This window comes from Rhinolophus ferrumequinum, chromosome 26 (genome assembly GCF_004115265.2).
Source record: "Rhinolophus ferrumequinum isolate MPI-CBG mRhiFer1 chromosome 26, mRhiFer1_v1.p, whole genome shotgun sequence".
Taxonomy (NCBI): Eukaryota; Metazoa; Chordata; class Mammalia; order Chiroptera; family Rhinolophidae; genus Rhinolophus; species Rhinolophus ferrumequinum.
In genome coordinates, this window is record NC_046309.1 from 12,821,795 (window position 1) to 12,847,603 (window position 25,809).

Here is a 25,809-nt window from a genome sequence, read left to right on the forward strand (position 1 = left end):
AAAACCATCTTTGAGATCTGCAGCCTCATGTCACAAACCAGGACACAGAAGCAGAGCATTTAAACAATTTGTTCAATGTCATGGAGCAGAATTTCAGCAGCTGCAGTTTAAAGAATTTTAGTTGGGTTAATGCTCTTTTCACTTCAACTAACTAGAAAACGTTGGTTGTTTCCCTGCTTAAATACTAGGCTGTCATCAAAAGCATAATTTATAGAGGAAATATGGTTTAATGAATTTCAAAGTTAACTATCCATATATCATGATGTATATACACATTCACATGGCTTTTTGATTATATATATAGTCACCCAACATATACTGACTGTGTGACGTACAGGAGACACTCACAAAAAGCGTGTCCGTCTTCACACAAGAAGCCTTCATAAAATACCCACTGACTTGGTATGAGGTTATTGCTCCAGAGCTGAGATAGAAACCTGTATTGAGCCATTTTGCTAGTGTCCTTTCTACCAAATTTTGCCCATTTAATTTTTTTTCCCTTCAGTAAATTCAGGGGCTTGCTGGGGCAGGCAGATAATCTTCCTCCCAAAGACACTGATGTCCTAGTCCCTAGAATTTGTGAATATGTCACCTAACATGGTCAAAGGGACTTTGAGACTGTGATTCAGTTAAAGGCCTTGAGATGGAGAAATTGTCCTGGATTATCCAGATGTGCTCAATCTAATCGCACGGGTCCTCAAAGTCAGAGAACCTTCTCCAGCTGTGGTCTGAGGGTGACAGGACAAGAGAAGAGTGGCCAGAAAGATACAATGTTGCTGGTCCTGAAGATGCAGGAAGTGGCCCAGAGTCCAGAAATGTGGCAGCCTCCAAAAGCTGCAAAGCTGGAAATGGATTCTCCCCTAGAGCTTCCAGAGAGGACCGCAGCCCTGCCCACACATTGATTTAACCCATGTATTAGACTTCTAACCTCTAGTAGATAACAAGTTTGTGCTGTTGTAAGCCACCGAGATCGTAATAGAAAACTAACACATTTGCTAATGGTACTCATTTGACCTGGGGAATACATTTCACCTCCTGATTTCCAATTCTGAGGTGGCAAATATAGTTTTGGCATATTCAGAATAAGCTCATAAGATAGAGTAGCATAGAAAAAAATCTGTGGTTCTTTCAGGACAGTTTGTTTCCTCTCTCTCTCTCTCTCTCTCTCTCTCTCTCTCTCTCTCTCTCTCTCTCTCACCCTCACACCTTACCCTCCATAGAGGAGAGCAAGAATTTAGTAATCTTCTGCTAATATGCTCGCATTCCATACTAAATGTATGCTAATGGCCAGCTGTCTAAAAGCTATCCACCAAGCTATTTTCCTAGTTGTACAGAGAAGGAGAGGGAAATCATGCACACTCTTAGTTGGCCCCTTGTTATTAATAGAATGCGTTTGGGAAGTGGTAGTCTGTCTTCAGTTGGTGACAGTAAAAGTCATGGGTGTCATCACTCACGATACCTGGCAGGGTACTGATACGACAACAGGGAAGAGGGCCGGAGTCCTGGACCTGGTCAGACACCAGTGGGGAACAGGAAGAACACAAAGGCCAACAAAAGGGAGAATGGATGCATTTGAGAGGCAGGAAGAGGAGTGAGTCAGGAGAGGAGAGCAGGCGGGGGTAAGAAACAGCTTCCAAGGAGCCCGCTGGGGTCCAGCTGGCTGGGGCTGCAGAGGCAAGGCAAGAGGAATTAGGAAAAACATATCGAAAGGTCATTTGTGAACAGTGTTCTGCTCCCGCAGAGACCGAAAGTCATATGTGCTTTTTCTGTGTAGCACAGACAGGCGTACTCGGAGTCCAACTTTCGAAATTGGTATCTCTGGGAGCGGATTCAATGGTCATTTGTTGGCACCATGAACAACAGGGACAGTCACCCTTCAGCAAGATAGTAGGTGTCACACATCACATTTCAGGACTCTTACTACGGGAAACGGAAGCCGGGGCCACTCTCAAACTCCTCATAGCATCCTTCATTTCTGAATACTTTTAAGTTTTCACCAAAGAGATTCCGAGCTGGGAAGGTTTGATGGAGGTCAGTGCACTAGAAAGGAATAGCTCCCACCACAGGGTGGTCCTTTATTAATAAAATATGATTACAAAAAATAACTTGACTTCGTGGAGGTAGGAGACTGGGCCACATGATCTGTTCCAGACTTTAGTCTGCAGTGGTTGAGAACAGCTTCTACCTTGGAGCAATTCCCTGGGGAAAAGAAAGGTATGCGGGAAGTGCCCCCGTGTACTGCCCTAATGCACTTAACACACACACACCACTGACCTCCTACAGAAACTCAACTTAAACCCAAGGAAAATCGACTTCCTTGAGAGGCAGCAGTGCCAGTAATTTAAGGGGGATTTTTAAAAAGGCTCTGAAAGAAAAATTTTCTTATAAGGAAATGAATAGACTCTATACTGTTAGCAGGAGGCAAAAGATCTTGCCGAGACAGTGGTTACCAACGGGTAGATAGAACTGGAAGTGAAGGGGTTAACTACATATCTGCAGACAGAACCTCTTTCTTTCTTTCCCTTGGCCCCTTAAGTCTTCCCTCCACAGCTGATGACGTCTCACTCCCCGCTATACACCCCTCTCCTGCCCCATGCGATGGACCCCTTCACTTAAACTATATTGCTTCGTACTGTCCTGTGATATTGTTTTCCAAGGGATCCTCCTAAGAAAACTTCTCATGAAATACTCCTCCGGTTCTCCATCTCCCTTTGTAGAAATGACAGACTCTTCTCTTTCCTCTGCTTTCTACCTCCTGGTAATGTCTTTTCCTTCCTTTCCTTCCCCATCTTCTTTGCTAACGTCTTTGCAGGTCCCCCTGTGCATTTCTTTAGTAATATGTGGTGGGGTGCGGTGAGAGGTAGGGGGGGTGAATTATGGACTGCTAGGGAAAGTCATGCTTCATGCTTCCTCGTAACTGTCCTGTGCAACCCTGTCCTTCACTGGAGTCCTTAGAACCTTTGCTGACACTCTTCTCTGATCCACTCCTTGCCTGGTCTTTCTCTCGGCCTGGAACTTGCCTTGGGTTGCTCTCTACTCTCGCATTTCCCCCCGCAGTGGTGCCCATAACAGTTTTGTCCCAGCATGTTCCACCTCACCACTCCTCACTGAACACTGTTTGAATATTTACTACAAGCGAGTCGTCCAGTCAAGTGCTGTGGGGGGGATCCAAAGATAAGAAGGTCGTACCCAAAGGGAGATTATGACATGTATACAAAACTTTTAATACAAGATAGAAAGTAAACCGTACTCTGAGAGCAGCAGAGCGCAAGTATTATACTTCAAAGGTGACATCCTGTGATCAAGTTCCCAGCGTTTAATCACCCTTATGCTCAATTTATGCCGTGATTGCACTAGATTTCCTGTTGCTGAAATAGAAATCCACTTATCTCTATTACGGCCACAGGTATTAAGTCATCCTTCAGCCTCATCTTTTCTAGGCTAGACGCCAATGCCTATTTTCCAGTCTTTTATTATCAGCCTGAAATATAACAACTCTTCAAATGAGAAACCAAGATCGAACGTAAGAACGGCTTGACCGAGGCTGAACGTGCCTGGATGAAGGCCCAGTGCTGCTTGCCATGTTCCTGTTAACACATCCTAACATCATTTTCACATCGACGACAGCATCTTACGGAGATCATTCACTCACTTGTGTGCTAAATCCAGACTTTCTTTTTTTTGTTTTCCTTCCCCAGATCTGTTGCTTAGTCAGTCTATTTCCAGCATGTATCTGGAAAGCTATTTTCATTGTTATTATTTGCCCTTCATATAGAGAACTTCATACTGTTTTCAGAAGCCCATTTTTTCAACTCTTCCAGCATATACTCTGTATTGCATTTGTCTTGTCCAAGGTCTTGGTAACATAAACGGGAAACTGAGGAACACAAAACCTGAGTTCAAAAAGGGAGAACAAAAATCTTTCGAAGAGCACCTGCCTGAATTCCAACACCTGGGCAGTCTAATGATCTCTTTGCGGCAACCCAGAGTTCAAGCTTGTAGATTGCATCAGTAGTGTGTTTACATGTTTTTGTCTCGGTTACTAGACTGTGAGCAACTTGAGGCGGGGGATTACGTCTTCCTCCTCTTTGTGACCCTCCTCTTAACCCTGTTAGTGCAGTACCTGGCACAGAGTAGGCCTTCTGTAATACGTGCTGCATAAATGAATTCACGCACATGGCTTCATGCAAATAATGGCCTTGCCCAACTTAATTTAGTTTTTTCTGGAATTGAAATGGGAGGATAAGTGATGTGAACGGTAGCCTGGCCTCCTGGTTAGTTGTGCCCAGCATTGGAATTGAGATACATCTGGCACGTGTGATGGACTGAATGGGGGGTGGGCCTAGGGAGACAACAGGCGTCGGGGCTGGGGAGTCGTTCGCTATCCCTTGCCTTGGCATTGGTCCCTCAGCCCACCCCATTCCCGCATATCTATGCCCTGCGGAAAGGTGGGCTGTTTCTGCGAGGTGTTGGCTGAGTCTAGGCCAAGGCTTGGTACCCAGGTGACCAAGAGTAACAGAACAAAGGACAGGGTCATTACTCCTACTTCTGTACAGAGCACAGCATGGTTTGGGAATTCGGAGGACGGTTGGGAATGCATGGCCACTTTGGAACCTTGAAAGGTTGTATCACAAGGGCATGAGACAGGATCTTAACACAGAGGCCCAGGGTCAGGTGGGCCCCAGGGCAGTGGCAGTGGAGGGTCCCGTGCAAATGACAGAGAGGGGACAGTGACTCCCTGGGGCAGGAGCCCAGCAGAAAGGAGCCATGGGAGGTTGCCTGTGGTGGTAGAGTATACCATTTGTGAGCACATGTGAGACAGACTTTCAGAAGCCATCAGAGAGGATTTTTTTTTTAAATTGTGGTTGTGGTGGTAATCCTTCAGAACCTAGTAGCGCTAAGAATTATATTATTTATGTGACTTAGATTCTATCTACATCCACAGATTCTGATTGAGGATACATGGGCGACAGCTATAAGATTTCTGTACCTTTTTAAAATTATGTTTTTAATCTGAAATCTTTTAGACAAACTAAAAGGAATAAGGAGACTATAACAAACATCTGTGTGCTCACCATCCAGCTTAAGAAACAGAACTTTCAGGGCCGGCCGGATGGCTCAGCTGGTTAGAGCGTGAGCTCTCAACAACAAGGTTACTGGTTCAATTCCCCCATGGGATGGCGGGCTGTGCCCCCTGCAACTAAAGATTGAAAACGACTTGGAGCTGAGCTGTGCCCTCCACAACTAGATTGAAGGACAACAATTCGGAGCTGATGGGCCCTGGAGAAACACACTGTTCCTCAATATTCCCCAATTAAAAAAAAAAAAAATGTTGCAATCACATTAAAAAAAAAAAAAAGAATAGAACTTTGAAAGTAACTGGGCCCCATGCGCTCTTTTAGAATAGCATTTTCTCCCTGTCCACGTGGAGGCAGCTAGTCTCCTGAATCTGTTTGTGTCCAATCCACTTTCTTGCGAGCTAATCCTTTGGACACGTCTTCCCTTCCTCTCCCCAGACTCCATGTCTCGTGCCACCCCAGTGGGGTCACCATCAGCGCCACCATAGTGTGTATTTGGTTCCAGGATGAAACAGGATAGGGTGTGGGAGTGAGGCATCCTTTCACTCGTCTTGATGCTTCTGTTTGTTTCATGGTGAAATGCAGGTCCCCTGATCACGACACTACTGTTCAGTTAAAAGGAAGGCATTTTTCCCTTCCCAAGGCTAAGCCTCGAGTCCCAGCATTCCTTTGCTAATTCTTCCCCTTAAGCGTTTCCTGACCTCGAGTCACATCTCCACTGGTATTCCAACACACATCCTCAATTAGTGCAATATACACTAACATTTATCTAAAGGGAAATCTATTCAGTTAAAAAATTATTGGCATCTGCCACCATTTGCCTGGTATTTCCTGAAAATTTTTCTGCCTTCACCCAACAAAGCTATTCCTTTTCCTTTTGCCTAGAGTCCTTTGCATCTCTGACTTCTACTGATTCTTTAAGAACCAGTGTCTAGCCCCACCTCTATGAAGTCTTCCGAGGTTTGACGTTATTCCTCTGTAACTTATCATCTTAGGAGGACAGATGAGAAAGTTTGAGCCCACTCTTGTTTGCGTGCATTTGAGAAACAGTTATGTTGTCATGTCTGAGTCAGCAAACCCCAGCTAACTTGCTGTGAGGCTCCTCATTTCCATTTAGATTCTTTTGCAACAATTGTTTAGGTAGACTGTCTAAGCTCTTTTTAAAATCTAGGGTTTTTAACCAGCTAGACTATTTGCTTTTCCTGGAGAGAAAAGTTGTTGTATTAAAAGGATCCTTATAGACGATGTAATACAGAATTTTACACCTGAAATCTATGTAATTTCACTAACAATTGTCACCCCAATAAATTTTAAAAAAAAATAAAAAGGATCTTGCCTCTAACGCCCATCTGCCCTCCAGCTTGAAATACATCTTTAAAACATATTTCCCTGGTTTTGGTCTCAGTGAAAATATTAATATATACCTTATGCTATTTTAGGAAAAAAGTGTGTACATGAAGGATATAATTCCTAACCATAGGGAACAGAACCTATACCTTTATGATGTACTTTAGAATATAGATTTGTTGTACCTAGGTACAACTAAACTGTGATGGAAATTAAGAAACTATCATGGGGACCCTAAGAACCTAATTCTAGTGTAGGGGAAAAGGTCAAATCTTCAGAGGGGAAACAAAAAGTAAAAGAAATGAACAAAAAAGTAAGTAAGAGAAAAGAAATCTTCATAGGAAACACGTTAGTTTATAAGCCACGGAATCTCAGTGTGTACCGGCCTTGTTCAAAGTATCTAAATATTTCCCCAACTATAAATTTATCTTCTGGTGTCCACTATATGCATCTGGATATCAAATTTACACATTAATTTTATGGCTGGAATCAAATCCAGATTTTTTCCCAGTGATGCTATATAAGGTCTAAAAAATATATTGATTTCTTCTTTTGGGAGGTCAGACCTGGATTAAAGCATATATTTATTCCTATTGCTAAAGAAATAGTCCATTACATGTTTTGGATACTTTGGATGTAGTGTTTATTTATATAATGACACTGTGTTAGGTACTGTCCAATTTTGTAATTAACAGATCACACGAGTCAGTCTATCTATCTATAGATAGAAATAGACAGCTGGCGTCACGGAGTCTTATCTATTCGTTGTTCACCTTTTCTCACTAAAGTAAATTATAACCTTTTTGATGGCAGGAATATTTCCTAACACCTCTTTTGTAGCCACCCAATACAGCCTAGAATAATGTTAGGCATATAGCAGATGCTCAATAAATACGTGTCATTTGTTCTCTAGGTTGAAAAGGGACAACAATGGAGTAGAGATGTTGCCCCAAGAAGGCCAGTTGGCTGGTCCTCCCCGAGGCTCCCATGGAGTGACCTTTGATTTTTTGAGTATTCATCATGGTACACGATCTAGAAACTCTGCTGTACCAGGAACTGGATCTTGGGCATTCTCAGAAGTGACACATCTCAGGGAGACTGGCTCACAGACTCACAAGAGACTCATGGGTATATCCGAATGCCAATTAATACCAGTTAATTAAGAGACAATGGACGACCACCCTCTTCAGTGCCTGGAGAGCTCTCATTTCCCAATGGGCACCGCCATGCCCCAAGCTGGAATGTCAAGAAGCCTCACAGTCCCAAGAGACCACTTCATGAGTGTGGAATCAGAGCAAAGGGAGGTGCTATCATGAGGAATATCTCACCTAAGCCAAGCGGAGACATGAGGAAACACCGCCCTCAGTGGAGAAAATACTTATCAGGTCACAAGATTGAACAAACCCTGAGATGCAACGTCTATCTCATCTGGATACTCCTGGATGTCCAGTGCCAACCCTAGTCTTGAGATTCATGCAGACCTCTTCTACTAGCCCATTCTTTCTTCAGGCTTACTAATACCATAGATGATTTGGACTGTATGTTTGTATCCCCCCAAATTTCACAGGTTGAAATCCTAACCCCCCTAATGTGACGGCATTAGGAGTCAGGGCCTTTGGGTGTGATAGGTCATGAGGGTGGAGCCCCCATGAATGGGATTAGTGCCCTTACAAGAAGACACACAATAGAGTTTCTTCTCTTTCTCTCTCTCTCCACCATGTGACGATACAAGAAGAAGACAGCCAAGTGCAAACCAGGAAGTGGGCCCTCCCCAGACACTGGATGTGCCAGCACGGTGATCTTGGACTTCCCAGTCTCCAGAACTGTAAGAAATAACTGTTTCTTGTTTAAGCCACCTGACTACGACAATAGATTGCAGTTAGACTCCACTTGCTTATATCTGGGAGCTCTAATGCAATTGAGACTTATGTGTTGAATTTATTTACAACGTCCTTTTGTAGAATTCTTGGGTACTTTTATGGAGGCAGCTTGAGAGGAGACTAGAAATAGACGAGGAGAAAGCCTTTTCAGCTTTCGGATGCTGTTTTACATTAAAGTTATTGAGCAATGAAATCAAGCAATTATTAGGATCAAGGCAGGAAAAGCAAATGGAGCTTTTCTTTTTGCCCATTAATGTACAGAACAGAACCAAGTAGTTTCTATTTTTTAGCGGAAACATTTAATTTAAAAAATCATGGCTTATTTAAAAGTCAAAAGCCATCTGGAAAGCTTTTTACTTTTAAGACCTCATGAAGATAACAAAGAAAATAAAACAGATGATACTTATACAAAAAGTAGCAGACAGTCACTTCTATTTTGAAAGCCAATGATGTGAAATATGCATTCAGCTTTCTAGAATATGCTGCAAAGGAGAGAGGGCTAATGTAATCTGAGATTCTCCTAGGTATTTTAGAATGCAGAGTCTTTCTAGGATAACATCAAATTATCTTTCCTTCTGACTCTTTCCCAGTGGACCTAGGATTAAAAATTAAATTAAAAATCAAAAGATACAATTCTGAGGCTTTCTTACAGTGCTTGCAGGTCTATGTGTTTCGGGTGTTCCAGTTCACTAGCTTTATTTTAATCACACGTTTTTATGTAATAATTAAAAATTTTAAGTAATTTACAAATTAACCAAAGGGTATACTTTTATAATTAAGAAACTCAATGCCTAGTATAGAACGCGTGTGCTATAGTCAATGGTAACTGAATTACTCTTCATCTTGATTTAGAGTTTTGACTAATATTTATAAACCCTCTTTCTTCTAAGCAGTCCTTTTTGAGGTGCATGAACTCTTTATCAAAACAATCTACCCCACCCCCCGATATCTTGGTTAAAAAAAATCTTGGGTTTTCATATATTTCTTTATTCTTTTTTTCTTTTTTTTCTTGGTTCATCATTACATCCCAATACTAGAAAGCAATCCACTATTTAGAGCTTAAATTGGAGACCCCACTTGTATGTTAAATACTCTCTGTTTCTGAAAGAGTGTTGACCAGTACCGGCCGGAAGTTGACTGGACCCCTCATCTACTTCCGCCCATCCTCCTGGGATTAGCTGAAGCAGTACACTCCTCCAGACCCCAAACTTGGTCTCTCGTTAGAGAAATTTTCGATGACACAGTTTGTTCACTGTGGGTCTCCTGAGGGTTTGGTACGAAGCCTGTAATTTGATAATTATCTGAGCTTACAATGCTGGTGTTAACTGCAAACAACCCTAAGGGCTTGAGTATTGGAGCAAATGGTCCAACGAAAGGGAACTGACTACCTATTCACATCATTTGTTTTCATGATACAACTAAATAAGCATAATGGTCAAATTATATGATGCGGCATTCCAATTATCCTTAATAATCAGAGAAATACATGAGATGAGTTTCTTCATATCTCTAGAGAAAAAGATACGGAGTCAAAATGCTAGTAGCTCTGCAGGGGAGTGATGGAATCCCAAGGAAGGTGTGGATGGTGTCAGTACACCGGGGACACCACAAAGTTCACTAACATTTCTGCTTCCCCATAAATAGCTTAGCAAAGACAGCCAAATTCTACCTTGGTACACAGATAGGAACTGAAGTATCTAATTATTCATTCACGCATTCAACGTATTTCTTTGGGGAAGTAAAACTGAAGAAGATGTAATTTATGATATAGAGTTGCTCTCCCTATGGTAGGGAAAACAGACATGTGAACAAATAAACATATAAAATAGGTGATAAGAATTAACAGACATCGGGGTTGGGAGACGAGGGTAAGGGGGATCAAATATATGGTGATGGAAGGAGAACTGACTCCGGGTGGTGAACTCACAATTGGATTTATAGATGATGTAATGCAGAATTGTACACCTGAAATCTATGTAATTTTACTAACAATTGTCACCCTAATAAATTAAAAAAACAAAACAAAAAAAAGAATCAACAGACATCAAAAATGTTAAGGGAGACCCAAGGAGGAAAATCCGTCCCTTTGACGGGAGACCTAGGAAGGGGGTTTCTAGAGGGTGACTGTTGAACTGGGTCTTCAAGGTGAGTAAGAAGTCACCAGTGACAAGAGGTTCAGCAGGAACAAGACTGTGCGTGGAAGAGCATAGAATCACTCTAACTGTGAGTTCCTTTGCAGATTAAATGCAAAACTGGACAAGTAAGTAACCAACAGCACCAAGGTTTAATTCTAATTGGGAGAAAGCCATCATTTCAAAACTCTTGAATTTTCTCCTCAACACACAATTACAGGAAAAGATAGAATGATTTTGCTTCTTCTAATCTGCAATTGAGGTCTTAAGGCCTCCCTAGGGAGACAGGTTCTAGGGAGAGCGACAGGTACCATTTTATAGTATTTTTTTGTGTCTGATTTTTGAAAGCCTAGAATGCCTGAGGGCCAGTCAGGTAGCGTAAGATAGAGTGAGACGTGTGGAAATTCCTTTGAAACACAGTATATGACCAGAATGAAACTTGCAACCCCATACAGAGTTAGATAGAAGTGAATCTGATGGAAATGAATTGTATAAGCACCTCTCCATGATAAACATATGTCATGTGCACCACCCTTTACACTTTTGATGGCATTTATCCGTATCTCATTTAGTTTTCTCAGCCACCCTGGGAAGTGCTAGTTCTGTCTTACAGGTGAAGAAGCCCAGATATGCTAACCTGTTATCCAGTGTCCTCTTTCTTGCATCCTCGATCTAAAGGGGAAAAGGTACTTTCTTTTGCAGAGTTAGAGGCAGTTGTATGGCTTGGGCACAGCATAATGCAGAGGGAAAAGCACCACAAGTTGGAGTAAATGGCAAGGTGTCCAGATTTCACCCTGCCACTGACTGTGTACTCATGGACGTGTCACTTTGCAAGTCTCAGTCCAATGATTTGGCTTTCCCAACCCCTTCCAGAGAAGTAGGGGAGAGTCTTAATTTCTGAACACATAACCCAATAGGATACCAGAATCTGTCTCCTAGCAGTAATTCTGTACTTCAGGCAGGGTTCTCATGGGAAACTAACTCCTTTCTGAAGGGTATGCCTCCCCAGGTCAGTTCTACCATAGCTCTGACAAATGCTGCAATGAGATAGAATTTATGCTCACGTGCTTGTGATATGAGGCACGTAGAAATGAAAGGATTAGGAATTTCCATCCTGTCTCAGCCTCGAGTTTTACAAAAACTTCATCCCGTTCAGCTCACAAACCACAGCGCTTCTGTAGCAATGATATTCCCTGGGTAGCCAGGATATACGCTGAGGATGCTGGCTCAGGAAACATACTTTTGGAATGCTTGGCTTTCATGGTTTGATAAGAAGAGTTAAAAGCTCTAAAAAGAGGAGTGACAGGAAAAAAGGGCATCAGACAGCAACACTTTCTATATCATCACTTTTATCCAAGGCCCCTTAACAGTAGTTTCTCATTTTATTCATTAAAGAAGGAGAAATGGAGAGGGAATATTAGATCCTCCTAAGTGGGCCCCCACTGAAAAAAAAAAAAAAGGAAAAAACATCAAGAATTACACAACAGTATTGATTAGAGAAACAGAAGGACTGTTCAAGGAAGGAGTGGGCAGAAGCATACATCCCTGCAGTTGCAATAGTGTCTTGGGAAAGATGCAGTGTGATGATACCTGCTGAGGCTGCTTGTTTTCAAACCAGCATGATAACCTATCCTGCTCATCTGTTGGTTCGCTTCCTGTTCAGTTATTTCCCATATTAGTCTCATAAGTTGCCCAGAAACAGTTGCCAACAGTGCAAAGTTTTCTGTGGGAATCAAAAATGGTTCGGCTGCTGTTATTCTAAGTAAGCAGAGTGGAGCTACCAGCTCCAGAAATAAAGGACTCTTTCACTGCCTAGTGGCTGGTGCCAGCTCTGGGAGTGATCAAGCTTTCATTTGGAAAGCCCTTAAGTATGCAAAATTCCCACCGGACGATAAGACCCAGGTTAGCCTTAGGCAAATAAAAAGTACATATTGAGCTATCTTCTGGAACCTATCAGTTGGTTTCCTAAATGGGACAGGAAAATGGAAGCCAGTGAAGATGTGACACAGGATAGTCTGTGTCACCACAATGGAAAATCTGAACATCGAAAGAATTTCCTATTCTAAACAATGTGCAGTTTAAAATACACTCTCTGGAGACTCTTCTGAATGTACAGGCTTATGGCTACTATTTATAACAGCCAATGTGTACTTTACCAAAATTTTTATTCCAACAAAGGAACTGTATGTGATGTAGGGAGTTATTAAAATGGAAAATAAACCCTCACATTTGAACTTAGTCAATTGGTATTAATCTCAAATGTAATGTCAGAACTCACTATCTTAGACTAAACTAACAGGAAGGAAGGTCAGTACAAATTATGAAATATTTTAAAAGAAATTCAGTTTTGAAAATATGTTCTGTATACCTGGTGACTTCCGCCACGCTAACAAAACACTAGAAACTTGTTTAAAAGTTGCATAAATAAAAATTATTTGTAATGAGTAAATTGGGCTTTTAAATGTAAGTCAATGTTTCCAAAGCTCTTTTAAAAGTTTTAAAAAATTGTGCTCAAGTGTTTAAAAACTCAGACATGGAATGTACCTTACATATTTAACATATTAATCAAATCCTTTATTTATAAATAGTTCAAGGTTATTCTTTTCTACGGTCCCAGAATAAATGATAAAAATTCAAAAATGGAGGACTCTGCATTAATGAAGATTTACGAGAGACTAAAAACTGGTTTTCCAACTGCTGATGAATGTTGCTTATTAGCAGGCAAACTAGTAAAAAGACCCGATTTTATTCACAAAGTATGCACATTATTCCTCTTCAACCTCATTCACAGATGAACGGGAATCCACCTATACAGGCACTAAATCATTCCAACATGGTCATGTTTTATGTCCAGTGGTACTTTCTTGTAACACTGTTAAGGACCTTTGGAAAAATAAAGATCAAGAACTTCCCTTGAAGATTTCAAGGCAATTGAGATAGATTTCCCTTGACGAAGAATTCGGAACACTCTGTAATCATTTCTGTCTGCCATTCCCATCTGGTCAAATGATGGCTACAAATGCAGATCTCTTATAGCTGGTTGGTCAGTGAGAAAAGTGACGGGCAGGATAGACATAGTCAACATACACATTTGACAGCCTTCATTGCATTTTTGTTTGATTGGGCTGAGAACCCTTTCCTCGTAGAGACTTCTTTGTTTGTAATACTTCTCCAAGTTTCCCCGCTTTAGACAGAAGGACTCCTTTGGTCCTGTGTGTTTACAAAGACAAGCTCCTCGTCCTCTCAGTAAGGACAGAGCTCTTGTTAACATGTTCATCTGAGTCTGGAGAGAAGGCCCTGGATCTCAGGGTTCTGGAAAACGATCACCCAAAATTGATGTTATCTTATTTTGAATTTTATTTGAAAATAAATTAATTATTCAGGATACTAATTACCTCTGTGCATGGAGAGGCAAGGGGGTAGGACTGGAGAGGGGTCTGCAGGGACTTTCAATGGTTTTTGAAAATGTTTCACTTCTTAAGCTGAGTGATACGTTTACAGTAAATGCATTGTAATGATGGATAACTTCTGTACACATTACGCAATATTATTTTGTATGTATCAGCTTTTCCATTATTAGAATGAATAAAATCACTAATTTCACTAATAATTCCATTATTAGAATGAATAAAATCATTTTGTAAAAACTAGGCACATAACTTTACATTATTGCTACAGTATTTATACAGACAGAGGGTGCCAAAAAAATGTATATACATTTTAAGAAAGGAAAAAAATGGTATTCAAATTACACTCATGGTAACCACTTTGAGCACCTCTTGTAATTGCAGAAGGCAAATGTGACTTGTATTCATCTTTTGTTATGGGTAAATATTGAGTATTACAATTTTAACACAGTTTTTTCCTTTCTTAAAATGTGTATACATTTTTTTGGCACCTTCTGTATTGTTGAGAGGCTTTTGGTTACTGCTTTAGTGGTGTTGAAACCATAATTATGTAACACGAAAAAAGAAGCTATAATTCCACAAGGCAAAAAAGAAACAAAACAAAATAAAACAAACCCACAAAACTATTGGAAATATATAATTAATTAAATATATAAATTATTGAGATTAAAAACCTTGAAATGTTAGATACCAGACTATCCCGTATTTTTATCTTGATTTCAAATCAGTAGGGGAAATGAGACAAGACTCTTAAAAATAAGGAGATAATGTTTTCAGTATGGAGATTTCATTCATACTCATAATTCTCCCATCATTTTCAAGGTGGCTACTAAAACAGATTTGAAACAAAACAGAGATTAGATACCAAACTGTCTGAAGACATGGGGACTGCACATATATTTTGTGGTTTAGAAACCCCAGAAGGTAGCTGACGAGAGGCTGAGTTTCTTGGGGTCATCTGATAGTTTTTCTGATAGTTCCCTCCTTACCATATCCTCTAGCCAGCCAAAAAAGAGCAACAACAGGTAACATTTACTGATCTATCAATCATCTATCTATCTACCTATCTATCTATCTATCTATCTATCTATCTATCTATCTATCCATCCATCCATCCATCCATCCATCCATCCATCCATCCATCCATCGATCTAGTGCTTTATAATCTATATGATACCTTATGAGTAAGAACTGCCATAATGGCCATTTTCCTGATGAGGAAATAGATGTACAGAGGATAAGTAGAGTTATCCTTGATAACCCAGCCAGGAGTCAAACTGCAGTGTGCATGAACCTGCTTTCCGGAAGGCATTGTGTCTGCATCCTACTCCAATGTGTCCCATTCTCCCAAAAGACAACAGCGATAAAGGTGAAACACGCAATCTTCTCTAAGGAATCAAATCAGTTCTTATCCCTATCATATTTAGAGAGAACCATCCTTTGATAACTTTGAATTGCTAAAATGAAACTGGTAAGGATGGAGAAATCCTACATAATGACTTAGTACATATCATAATTAAGCTTTGTTTAAAGAAATCTTGCCAAGACCACATATACAAATAAAAGACTTCCAAAATTGATGGCAAATAGGGTTCTATCTGCAAAATCACCACAGTTATTTTTCCTTCTTGACTCATGGCAAAGTTTGATTCACAGGTCCTAACAGTTAACTGTTTTCATCCTACCTATCTACTTACCTTTCTTTGCTTTTCATTTTGTTCACCGTGAAGTAATCTGACATAATCTTTTATTTAGAAATATTGCCCATAAACAGTTCTAAACATTAAAAACAAAACAAAACAACAGTTCACGTGCCATACACTGTAGTATACACTATTTCCCCCAAAGAATGCTCTCTTTTCCTTATCAATAGCCACGGCGTTTTTTACAGACAGTTCCATTCATTCGAGGGGCTGCAGTGTGTAGGCAGATTCTGCCTCAGCTTAGCTCAGTAATCTTGAGGAGGTCAGCATCCTTAGACTTAAGTTTCTTCATATGTAAAATGAAGCTTTTAAAATTTATTAGGTCAGGGATTCTTGGCCCAGAGTTCATGGGCCCCCAGGAGGTCTGTGGATGGAGGTCCATGACGCCACAGAAAACAAGTGCCAAGTTTTGTGGGTGCATGTGTGCGTTTTTCTTGGAGGGGAGTCTTCAGCTTTCATCAGAGACTCAAAGTAGTGTGTGGTCCAAAATGAAAAAGCAGCATTCCACTGCAGAAAATTATCTATAAGGCCATTAACAGCTTTAAGCTTTTATGAGTGACGATGTGACTAAACCCCTATGCTAATGGTGAATACAGTCTTACTGAGAAAAATTCAGAGAAAAGCCAAGAACATGTATGCCAACAGCCTTCTTTGGCTTGAGGGGAACAACTTGATCTTCTCTGTTTCTATTTTTCTGTGAAATGGGAATAACGAGAGATTTTTTGAGGGCAAACAGAACACTGACTGTATCTACACATGGGAGCAATTTACCTGAATGAGCATAAAGAACAGTTCAATTAGGTCCAATAGCCTCATTTAGTCTGTTGTCACATAACTGCTTAAAATGATTTTTCCCCATCTTAGGGAGTTATTTTGGCATTGTAGAGATGATGGACCTTCAGCCAAGACAGCCGATGAAAAGTTCCATTGATCAATTTGTTTTAGTGGAAAGGTTTTGAGGTTTGGGGTACGCAAACCCAATTGCACTCCCTAGCTATACGAAGTTTGGACATGTTACTTAACCTTTCTCATCTACAGATTCCTCAACGGTAAAATAGGGATAGTAATTTTCATGTCTGCTGTGCACTGAATGTTTGCATCACCCCAAAATTCATATGTTAAAACTTGACACCGAATGTGATGATATTAGGAGGTGGGGCCTTTGGGAGGCGATCAGGTCATGAGGTAAGTGCCCTTTATAAAAGAGAGCCCAGCAATCTCCCTCGCCTCTGCCATTTGAGGACACAGCGAGAAGATGGCTGTCTATGAACCAGGAAGTGGACCCTCACCAGATACTGAATCTATTGGCACCTTGTTCGTGGACTTCCTAGCATTCAGAACTGTGAGAAATAAATTTCTGTTGTTTATAAGTCTATGGTATTCTGATAAAGTAGCCTGAATAGATTAAGATAAGGTCACAGGGTTGTTTGGACAATTAAATGATATGAGGTATAGAAAGTGCATCACCTAGCTTGGCACTTAGCTGATGCTAAACAAATATGGTTCCTTTTAATTTTAATACGAGATGAAAAATGTGGCTGATACTTTTTTCCACTTAAGAACTACTTTTTTTTGCTGAATTGTGCTCTTCAGGTGAAATTCTGAGTTATGTTTATATGCTATATTTAAAGTAAAAGACATATCATTGATGAATTAAAAAATAAACCATGTGGCTACCATATGTGATTTTGAAATTCTCATATAGCAATTATATTTGTGTGGTACACCTAGATGTGATCAAAAGATGTAATTCTTTCCCAACCTCAATAGAGTCATCTTAGCATGTGTTGAGATTGGTATAAGAAATAAATTTTGCAGTAAGCATGCAGCCAACTACAATGACTGAACAGACAGATGAATAAAAATTCAATCTCAGTAAAACATTATTTTGTACCAAAGGCCTAACAAAACATTAATACGATTTTAATAAAAACATCTAACATTTGTTGAGCATATACTATGTGCCAATTTGTTGAGCATATACTATGTGCTAATTTCTCTCCATGGATTAATTATCTTAATCTTTATAATGACCTTGTGAAGTAAAATAATTATCCCCATTTTTATACATTAAGAAATAGAAGCAAGAAATGTTTACATAATTTGTCACAAGGTCACCCGGCTAAGTAGTTGTCAAAGTCAGGATTTGAAACCAGGTCTGCCAGACTTTGTCACCTATATACAACACATATCCTTCCTTTTCTTAGGTTACTGGAGATTGGTAAGTTATAAGTGTCACACGTACAGACCGTAAAGTAAAATTCACTGCTATTTTAAACTGTAAGTGTATTGATTCTTATATATGTCACTTTTTTTTTCCTAGCTAAGAGTGAAGTTATGGGTCAGCATGTGAAGTCCTTAAGAATCTAGATTGTCAATTTTTATTGAACAAGTGTCACTTTGGGTAGGTCCAGGACTCTTGATGCTTCACTGGTCACCATAAAGTAGGATACTTTTAGGAGCAATGAATTGTTAGGTTAGTGGAAATGGGTCTGAAGGGAAGTTTTGAGCAAATTCAGGTACTCTAATAATTTAGACAGTTTCGAAGAAATATTTAACTTCCTAATGAAAATAATTTTCTGATTACAGAATAGCCAAAAAAAAAAAAATCACATTGGAAAAGATTCTGATTTAAAATTTCAAGGTCATAATGCTAAGATTTGTAAATAAAAGTGTTTGTGTATGTGCACATGCGTGTTATATAATTGGCCACGCTATTAAATCATGTAAAAACGTTTCAGTGATAGAGTTCTGGAAGGTGACAACTTAGACCCAATGGATTTTTTAAAATTGTTTGTTTTTCTAGTGTAGTAAAAATATTTGCTTTCAAGTGTCTAATCATCAGTATTTCAGAGGCCCATAAAAATGTATGAACGATGACAACAGCAAGTGTGTTTTCATTCCCTTTATTTATGTCTATGAGCCTCTGAATCTGATAACATAACTCTACAATAGGAGCCTTTCTTCTGCTCAGAAAGAGGAACTCACATTGGGTGTGGAACGCATGAGCTGGGAATGTAATGAGTTCCTGTCTTGAAAAGTGAGAGAGCTGCCTGTTGTGAAAGCAAGCCCAATACCGGGAAAAGTAGTATGTCTGACTAAAGATCTCTTCGTGGATAAAACATCCCTGCGGGTTTCTCAGCAGATACACCAAAGCTCAAAAATCCTTTTGGCCAAATGTAAAAGAAGAGCTCGACTTGAATTGGCGCTAACTCTTCTAGCTGAGACAACGCAATCCTTCCTCAGACCTCAAGACCGATCACACCCACCCAAAACTCCACTCAATAGCAAATTCCTGCCCTTCAGCTTCCTGCAGTTCTTGTATCCTCTGAAAAGTGTAGAAAGAAAACGTCCAGATTTTCATTTTGTTTTGTTTTATGGTAAACAGAAAATGGATCTGCAGTTCTTTCTGTGTTGCAGAGAATCAAATAAGGTAATAGTAATAATCTATAGTGATTTTGAATCTATAGCTTATTGAATCCCACTCAATAAACAATAGTAACAATTCAATACATAACAATTATTTAATAAACATTAAATGATTAGTACTTTCACATATTATTTCTTTCTATACCCACAAAACTCCTAAGAGGCAGATGAATACCATTATTTACCCCATTTTACAGATGAGGAAGCAAAAGGTTAGAAAGATTGATTAACTCGCAAGGTCATGAAGCTAATATGTGGCAGCCCTGGGATTTGGCATCACAGCTGCCGAATGCCACCTACAGCCCCTGCCCTTAATTGCTAAGCTTTGCTGCCTCCCGCCATTACGCCTCTTGGTATTCCTTCAATTGTAGAGAACATACCTATTCTATTCAGACATACCTACGGCTTGCTGGTCCTCTGATCAGCCCATTTTTGCCAGATACCCATAAAAGGTCTATCATTGCTTTGTACTTGTTGAATAGAAAGAGAGTTGGATTTGACCCCTTTGGAAATGTACCCTCTGCCCCTACCAGCAATATGCTATTCCCCGAGGATACAAAAGCATGCGCAGAGTGGATGGATTAGGTGTATGGATAGGAAACAAGTGAATCACGCGTTGATGAAGATGACGGGAAAATACACTAACATGCACTGAGAAATACAGAGACAAAGCCAGAGAGGGACTGGAATAAAACACAGAAGCAGAAAGGAAAGCAGAATATACGTATTAATTTTTTCTTCCCATAAGACAGGTGAAGAATAATAAACAGCAAAACAAATTCTTCGTGGTTTTTTTTCCAAATTGGTCATTGATTCAAGAATATAGATAAATTTGAGATGTGTACAAATAGTAGTATTTTGCCTCGAAACAATACATTGAGGATTTTCACTGATTACCTGCTCAATGCATTCTGCCTACAGAAATTTTTTTCGAACCCTTTTGGTCAAGTTACTAAGTTACTACTCTAAGTTACTACTCCATCTATGATAGGACCTCTGTGACTATTGGAACACTGCCTGGGCTAGTGGCCACTCCACCCTATGGTTCAGGATAGTACCTTGCATTTTATAGATATTCAATACATTTTTTTTTTTTTTGATGATGAAATGAACTACCTCTTACCAATCTGAAGACCTTATCTCAAGGACTCAGTGAGAGAGCCAAATGCAGGAAAAGGACAGGGCTAGTAGCAAAAAGACGCACAGGCTGAGGGGCCGGACAAAGATTGGAAGGACATTTCGATGAACTAGGTTCACAGACTAGGTTATAGAAAGCTGGATGATTTGAAATGGACTGGACTACAACCCTCAGAATGAGGTGTGGGCATAGCAGTTTCATTCACTCGCCAGCCATGAGGTGATGAGTAAATACCAATCCCAAGCACATGAAAGCCAGCATGGCATAAAGTGTATGATTCGCTCTCTTTAAATAACCTTTCAAAAGATTTATTTCTGAGTACTAAAATGTCTAAGAATCTGGCTTATTTTAATTCGTGGTTATAACATCTGAAAAGAGTACAAGTATGAACTTATTTATCATTGCAAAGTAGAACTGTACCTGCTAGTCAAACTCAATAACAACTAATTAAAATGACAGAGTACTTTTATTTGGAAAACCTTTGTGAGTAACAAATGGAAAATCAACAGACTTTCTCTCCTCCGCCCCACAGTCTCCAGAGGTGCAGCCTACAAAGGGCATAAGCCATCTTTGACAAGTATCAATGAATATCAGGGTACATATTGTGTTTGAAGATACAAAGGTGTTGTTTCTTGATCATCACTTGGTTTTATACAGGTTGAAAAGCATTAAGTGCACTCTATCCAATTCTGTCATTTCATTGGTCTATCCTCAGGGCTCAGACTAGAGCTTGAAGCACAGTAGATGCCCAATAAAAATTTGAAGCATGAGTGAGTGAGTAAGGGAACCTGCAGCTCTGAGCCTTGGGGCCACTCTATTTTTGCTAATGTACTCCGCCACCACCCCAGATCTCGGTTGAATTCTTTCTTTATTTCCCTAAATCCAAAGGAAAGTTAGGTCTTCTCAAGTATAACGTGTAGGGTCATAGAAGCACATTAAATAAAGTAATATATAATCGTTATTAAAAAAAATTAGACAATACCATAAGCAAAAGGAAAGTAAAAATTATCACCAATCCCCAAAAGGAAACACTTACTCTTATTACAGATGAGGAAGTCAAGGTCTGAAGCTAAAGGAAGAGGGACTTGCCCAAGGTCTTAAATGCCCTTTATGTTCAGATTCAAACCACAATCTTAGGTGGTCCTTGATTTCTGGTCCTGGCCATCTGTTTCCTGTACACACCCTGAATTTTCCCATCAAAGTTGGCTGGCCCACCAGGTCTGACCTTCACTATTCTCATAAATAATCAGATTTTACAAAATCCTAAAGCTTAATCACGAACTGACTTATCGGACCCCAGAAAAATAGAACTAGAAAGGTCACCTAGAAACACCAAAGGGTAGACTTAGTATAAAAATAAGGAACTACTTAAGTACTTCTCTCAAAGAAGAAAGAAAGAAAAGAAATCCGGTGGAATATAATACCTCAAAAGAATTAATACAGAGAGAAATGTAAGTTAAACAAGGTTTCGGATACATTTATATAGATTTATTTTAGGTTATGAAGGGTAACTAACTAAGCTTCACTGCGTATGTTCCTTTTAAGATTGACCTTATCTCAAGGACTCAGGAAGACAGGAAGACATATCCTTTTACATAAACAAACAAACAAACAAAAAACCTGGAAGGAACGAACCATGCAGCTGTGTTGCAAATTCTTAGGCAAAATCCTGGTTCTAAAGAAACCTGGTCTATTCACTGTAATTACAGTATGGCTCTACCACAGCAAGTCAGTTCTACCATGCCTCTCATATCACATTGATTCCCTTCTCCTTATCACATAGAAAGCAAAGAAGCTCAAGTTACTGATCTAGCCTGATGCCCAATTTCCTGTCCTCATTTCCCGAGTCCCTTTAGCCTCAATTCTATTCGGCCTGCCCCCACATTCTAGTCTGGTCTGTTTTCTACTCCAGCTGTGCTTTGGTTTCCTAGCTTACCATGAGGGACGTAAAGGCAGAAACCATGTCTATTTATATCTCGTCAGTGTGATCTTTGTTCCTAACACAGACATTGAAACTTGGTTGATGCTTGATAAATATTTGTTGGGTAAAGATATTTTTGTGGACTTTCAGGAGAATCTGAGGCCAAATAACACATCACTGGAAAGAATTAGAGGTATGCTCCACTGGGCCTGGACACTACCTACATGATTTCGATGTCCACTCAACACTGGTGCCCCCAGAACTCTCCCTGGTTCTTCCTACCTCCTTGATTTTTTGGTCTTTGATGGTTTCCATCATGTCTTTATGACCTTTCACTGTCTCTACACTTGTTTTCTTGCCACTATCACTATTACCATCTTCAGCTTTTGTACTACTACTGCCATACTGAGTGTGCCCAAACTTATTTCTTTAATAATAATTTCCCTCCCTTTCTGAACAAAGGTGGAAAATTTCTGTCTCCAAACACCTGGTGGAAATCTCCATTTGGATGTGGTTTCCATCTGAAATTAAACACCCCCTCCCATGCTCACCCAAGACTGGAACCCATCCTAATTTCCCTACTTGGGACAATGCAGGGACCTTCTTTCCATCTCCTCAGACTTACATTCTTTGGAATTGTCTTTGAGTTTCTCCCTCTCCTGAAAAGTTAGCTAATTCTCTCCCTATAAACACTCTCATATTTGATCTTGATTTCTATATTTGCTGCCTTGATTCGGGCCCTCATTGCTAACTCTTCCAGTGCTGGTATCTCCACACTTCAGTCCACTGTAGATAACTTTCCCCAATATGTTTTCACCACATATAGCTCCCCTGCTAAGTCTACTGCGTTTGATATGAAATAGAAATACCCAAGAGGTACACGTCCAACTTATTCTTCCCCAAGCCCTCAACACATTTCTTGCACCAGGATTCTTATTTTCACCTCTGGGCTTCTGGTGATGGGTGCCCTCACCTACATGGCTCCCTTTTTACTCTCCATCACTCTATCATTACTTCCGCCATGGCTTACCACTTCCAAGGAGCTTTTCCTGGCTAGCTTCATCACAGGGTAATGACTGCCTTTCCTGCTCTTGGAGTTAATGTTTAGTTCTGGCTATATTGCTATGTTGCTTCTTACTTGTTTAGCTAATGATAATGGTTAAAAAATGAAATGAAATGAAATGAAATGAAAAACAAAATAGTAACAATTACCATTTATGGAAACCTACTATGTGCCAGCTACTGATCTAGATTATTTATGAAGTTCAATAATCTTCACAACAACCACACAAACTATGTAGATATGATGCCTGTTTTACAAATAAGGCAACTGTGGCTTAGACAGAAGTCACTTGCTCACGGCCACACATAGTTCATAAATGACAGAGCTGGGATTTGAACCCACAGAGCCCGGGCACCACCCATGGTGCCATGCATGTTTGTGCATAGACATTCCGTGAATGGCAGCTTACTCTGACCAAGGTAATCAAAGACAGCAATTTTACCTTCTTCTTTTGCATTCTCCATACAAATAAGTAGAGCCTACGGCCCAACATCCTTTTTTCTGATAGGTGTCACTTTCCAGTTTTCTCCTGCAGAATTGCTAAGGGATTACCTACCTTACTACCACCTTTTCATTCGTGCATCGGAATTACTGTGAGGCAACATTGATTTGATTTTAAGATCGTTGTTTAATAGCTTCCTTCCAGTGAATGCCTACACTGCTTTCTCGAAAGAACATCTGATTTAATCCCCATTAAATGCCACTGTCATTTGCTCTGAGGCCTAAAATGGTAAAATACGTATTTATGCCCTGTGCTTTATATGTCATTGCTTTATTTCCCCAATCTGCTCCTGAATCACTACAACAGAGTCCTCCCACAACAAACACCTTCGAACTAGACTCAGAACCTCCGCAGTATCATACTCTACTGGCTATTAACCCAGAATATATGGATTACGGGATTTGTATGCTTTCCTAATAAGAATAAAAATTTGTCCCAAGATCCATCTGGGACTTACTACCTTTACTTTTTTAGGCTAAAGACTCCCCTATTTCCTAAATGGTTTCAAATATTCAATATTTGTCATTTTAATGTCATTTTCATATAACTGCTTTTTAAACTTTTATCCACACAAAGCCTCTGTCATTTAAGAATTCCAACATGAAAGGCACCGAATAAATGCAACTATTTGATTGTGGGTTGTTTTTTTTTAAGGTGGGATTTAGAGGCCTAATGGGAAAATTTTCCCTAACTACTTTTGCAAAAACATTTGATGATCTTTGAGACCTGACACCAGCATTGTTAATAACAGAATACAAATACTTTTCCAGAAAGATCCTTACCTTTCTGCTTCTAGGCGCATCTCTTCCCTCTTTTGCCTCCTGAGTTCTCTGCGACGTTCAAAATCATCCATGGTGTGGTTTCAGGTTTACGGAGACCAGATGATGTCTGGATCTATAGGGGAGAAGAAAGAAGCAATATCACTGATGAGTCGGAGTTACTATCTCCCACGATTTCTTCATCCCTCATTTTTTCTTTCCTCTTCCAAAAAACACCTTAGAAGACTGGTGAAGTAGCCTAGTAATCAATTTCTGACTCCCAAGCCGAGTCCTGTATGTGTTAAATTCAGTCTCACTCATGAAATTATCAGAGACTAATAAGTAAGATCCCAGGATTATAGTTAAAAAAAATAAAGACCTCAGGATACAGAGAGGTTTTGTAGACTTGAAATATTGGTGGGATCACTTAAGAGCTACCGAAAGGTTTTGTTCTTTGTAACTTGCTGAACCATACACAAAAGTTATGAAAAAGTGAACAAAGAAAGGGGAAAAGAAAACAAGAGTGGGAAAAAAAAAGTGGCAAGAAAAGGAATATATGGGAACTAAGAGAAAAGTAAAAGCAAGAGAAATAAAATAATACAAGTATCCAGGCATAATTTGCATCTTCTGAAAGAATATTAATACCAGAAGAGAAATAAAGACCGACGCAATAATACCATGAATAAACCTAATGCAGCAGCATTTTTAAAAGCGGTTATGTTATGATCAAGCTGTTTTCAGAGCTTAAAAGTCCCGGTTCATTGTAACCCAACCATTTTATCCTTTCCTACCTCCTTCGTGATGGTTTTTAATCCCAGAAAGATCTTCCCTTTCCAGCTTTTCAACTGAGGAGCCCGCTTCCCCTGTGTTTCTGTGCCATGGAGTCAAGTATTCCAGAATTCCCCTGCAGCCCCCAAACCCAAAATGACTAGCAGAAAAGGGGAAGCGGGCTCTTTTTGTCCTTGCTTTGTTTACAGAGCTGTCAGTGGTTAGTTAAACTCGGCCTGGAATCTGGCATTTAAGGCCTGGTTGAAGATTGTTTCCTGTGTGGAGCGGGAGGCCTCCACTTCCTCTGGAATCCTAGACTCTCTGCTGCACTCAGATCACAAAAAATATTTTCCAGCCCTTTCTGTGCACATGAGACGAGCCATTTGCTCTGCGTAAGAAAATAAGGAGCCGTGTAAAACCTAAAGCCATCCCCAAGTGCATCTTTGTTTGAGGGAGCAAAAAGCAAAACTTAGGTTTTGAAGCCAAGTTCAGGACCCTTCCTAAATAAATGGCCAGATTCTTTTATTTTAGAGCATTTTCTCCTTTAAAAAACCCACACAAACAAAGATAAAACCTCAGCCAACAAAAGCAAAACTATACAATGTTTGATTCCCCCCCACCCCCGTTTCTTCTCCCCCAGGGTATTATTTATATTGCTTATACATTTTTTTTAGAATTTCAAA

General features: G+C 39.9%; 1 protein-coding gene across 6 annotated transcripts in view; it reads right to left on the reverse strand.

Moving 5' to 3' along the window:
- Positions 1 to 25,809, reverse strand: part of CALD1 (caldesmon 1) — a 198,219-nt gene that overhangs the window by 67,155 nt on the left and 105,255 nt on the right. For 5 of the 6 annotated variants that reach the window (XM_033098734.1, XM_033098733.1, XM_033098738.1 and 2 more), the window contains exon 3: positions 24,383 to 24,494. In XM_033098734.1, coding sequence (XP_032954625.1) covers positions 24,383 to 24,453 — 71 coding nt within the window. In that variant the 5' untranslated portion in view covers positions 24,454 to 24,494. Of the gene's footprint in view, positions 1 to 24,382; positions 24,495 to 25,149; positions 25,308 to 25,809 lie in introns of those variants that run through there. The other variant, XM_033098735.1, reaches the window with a different exon arrangement.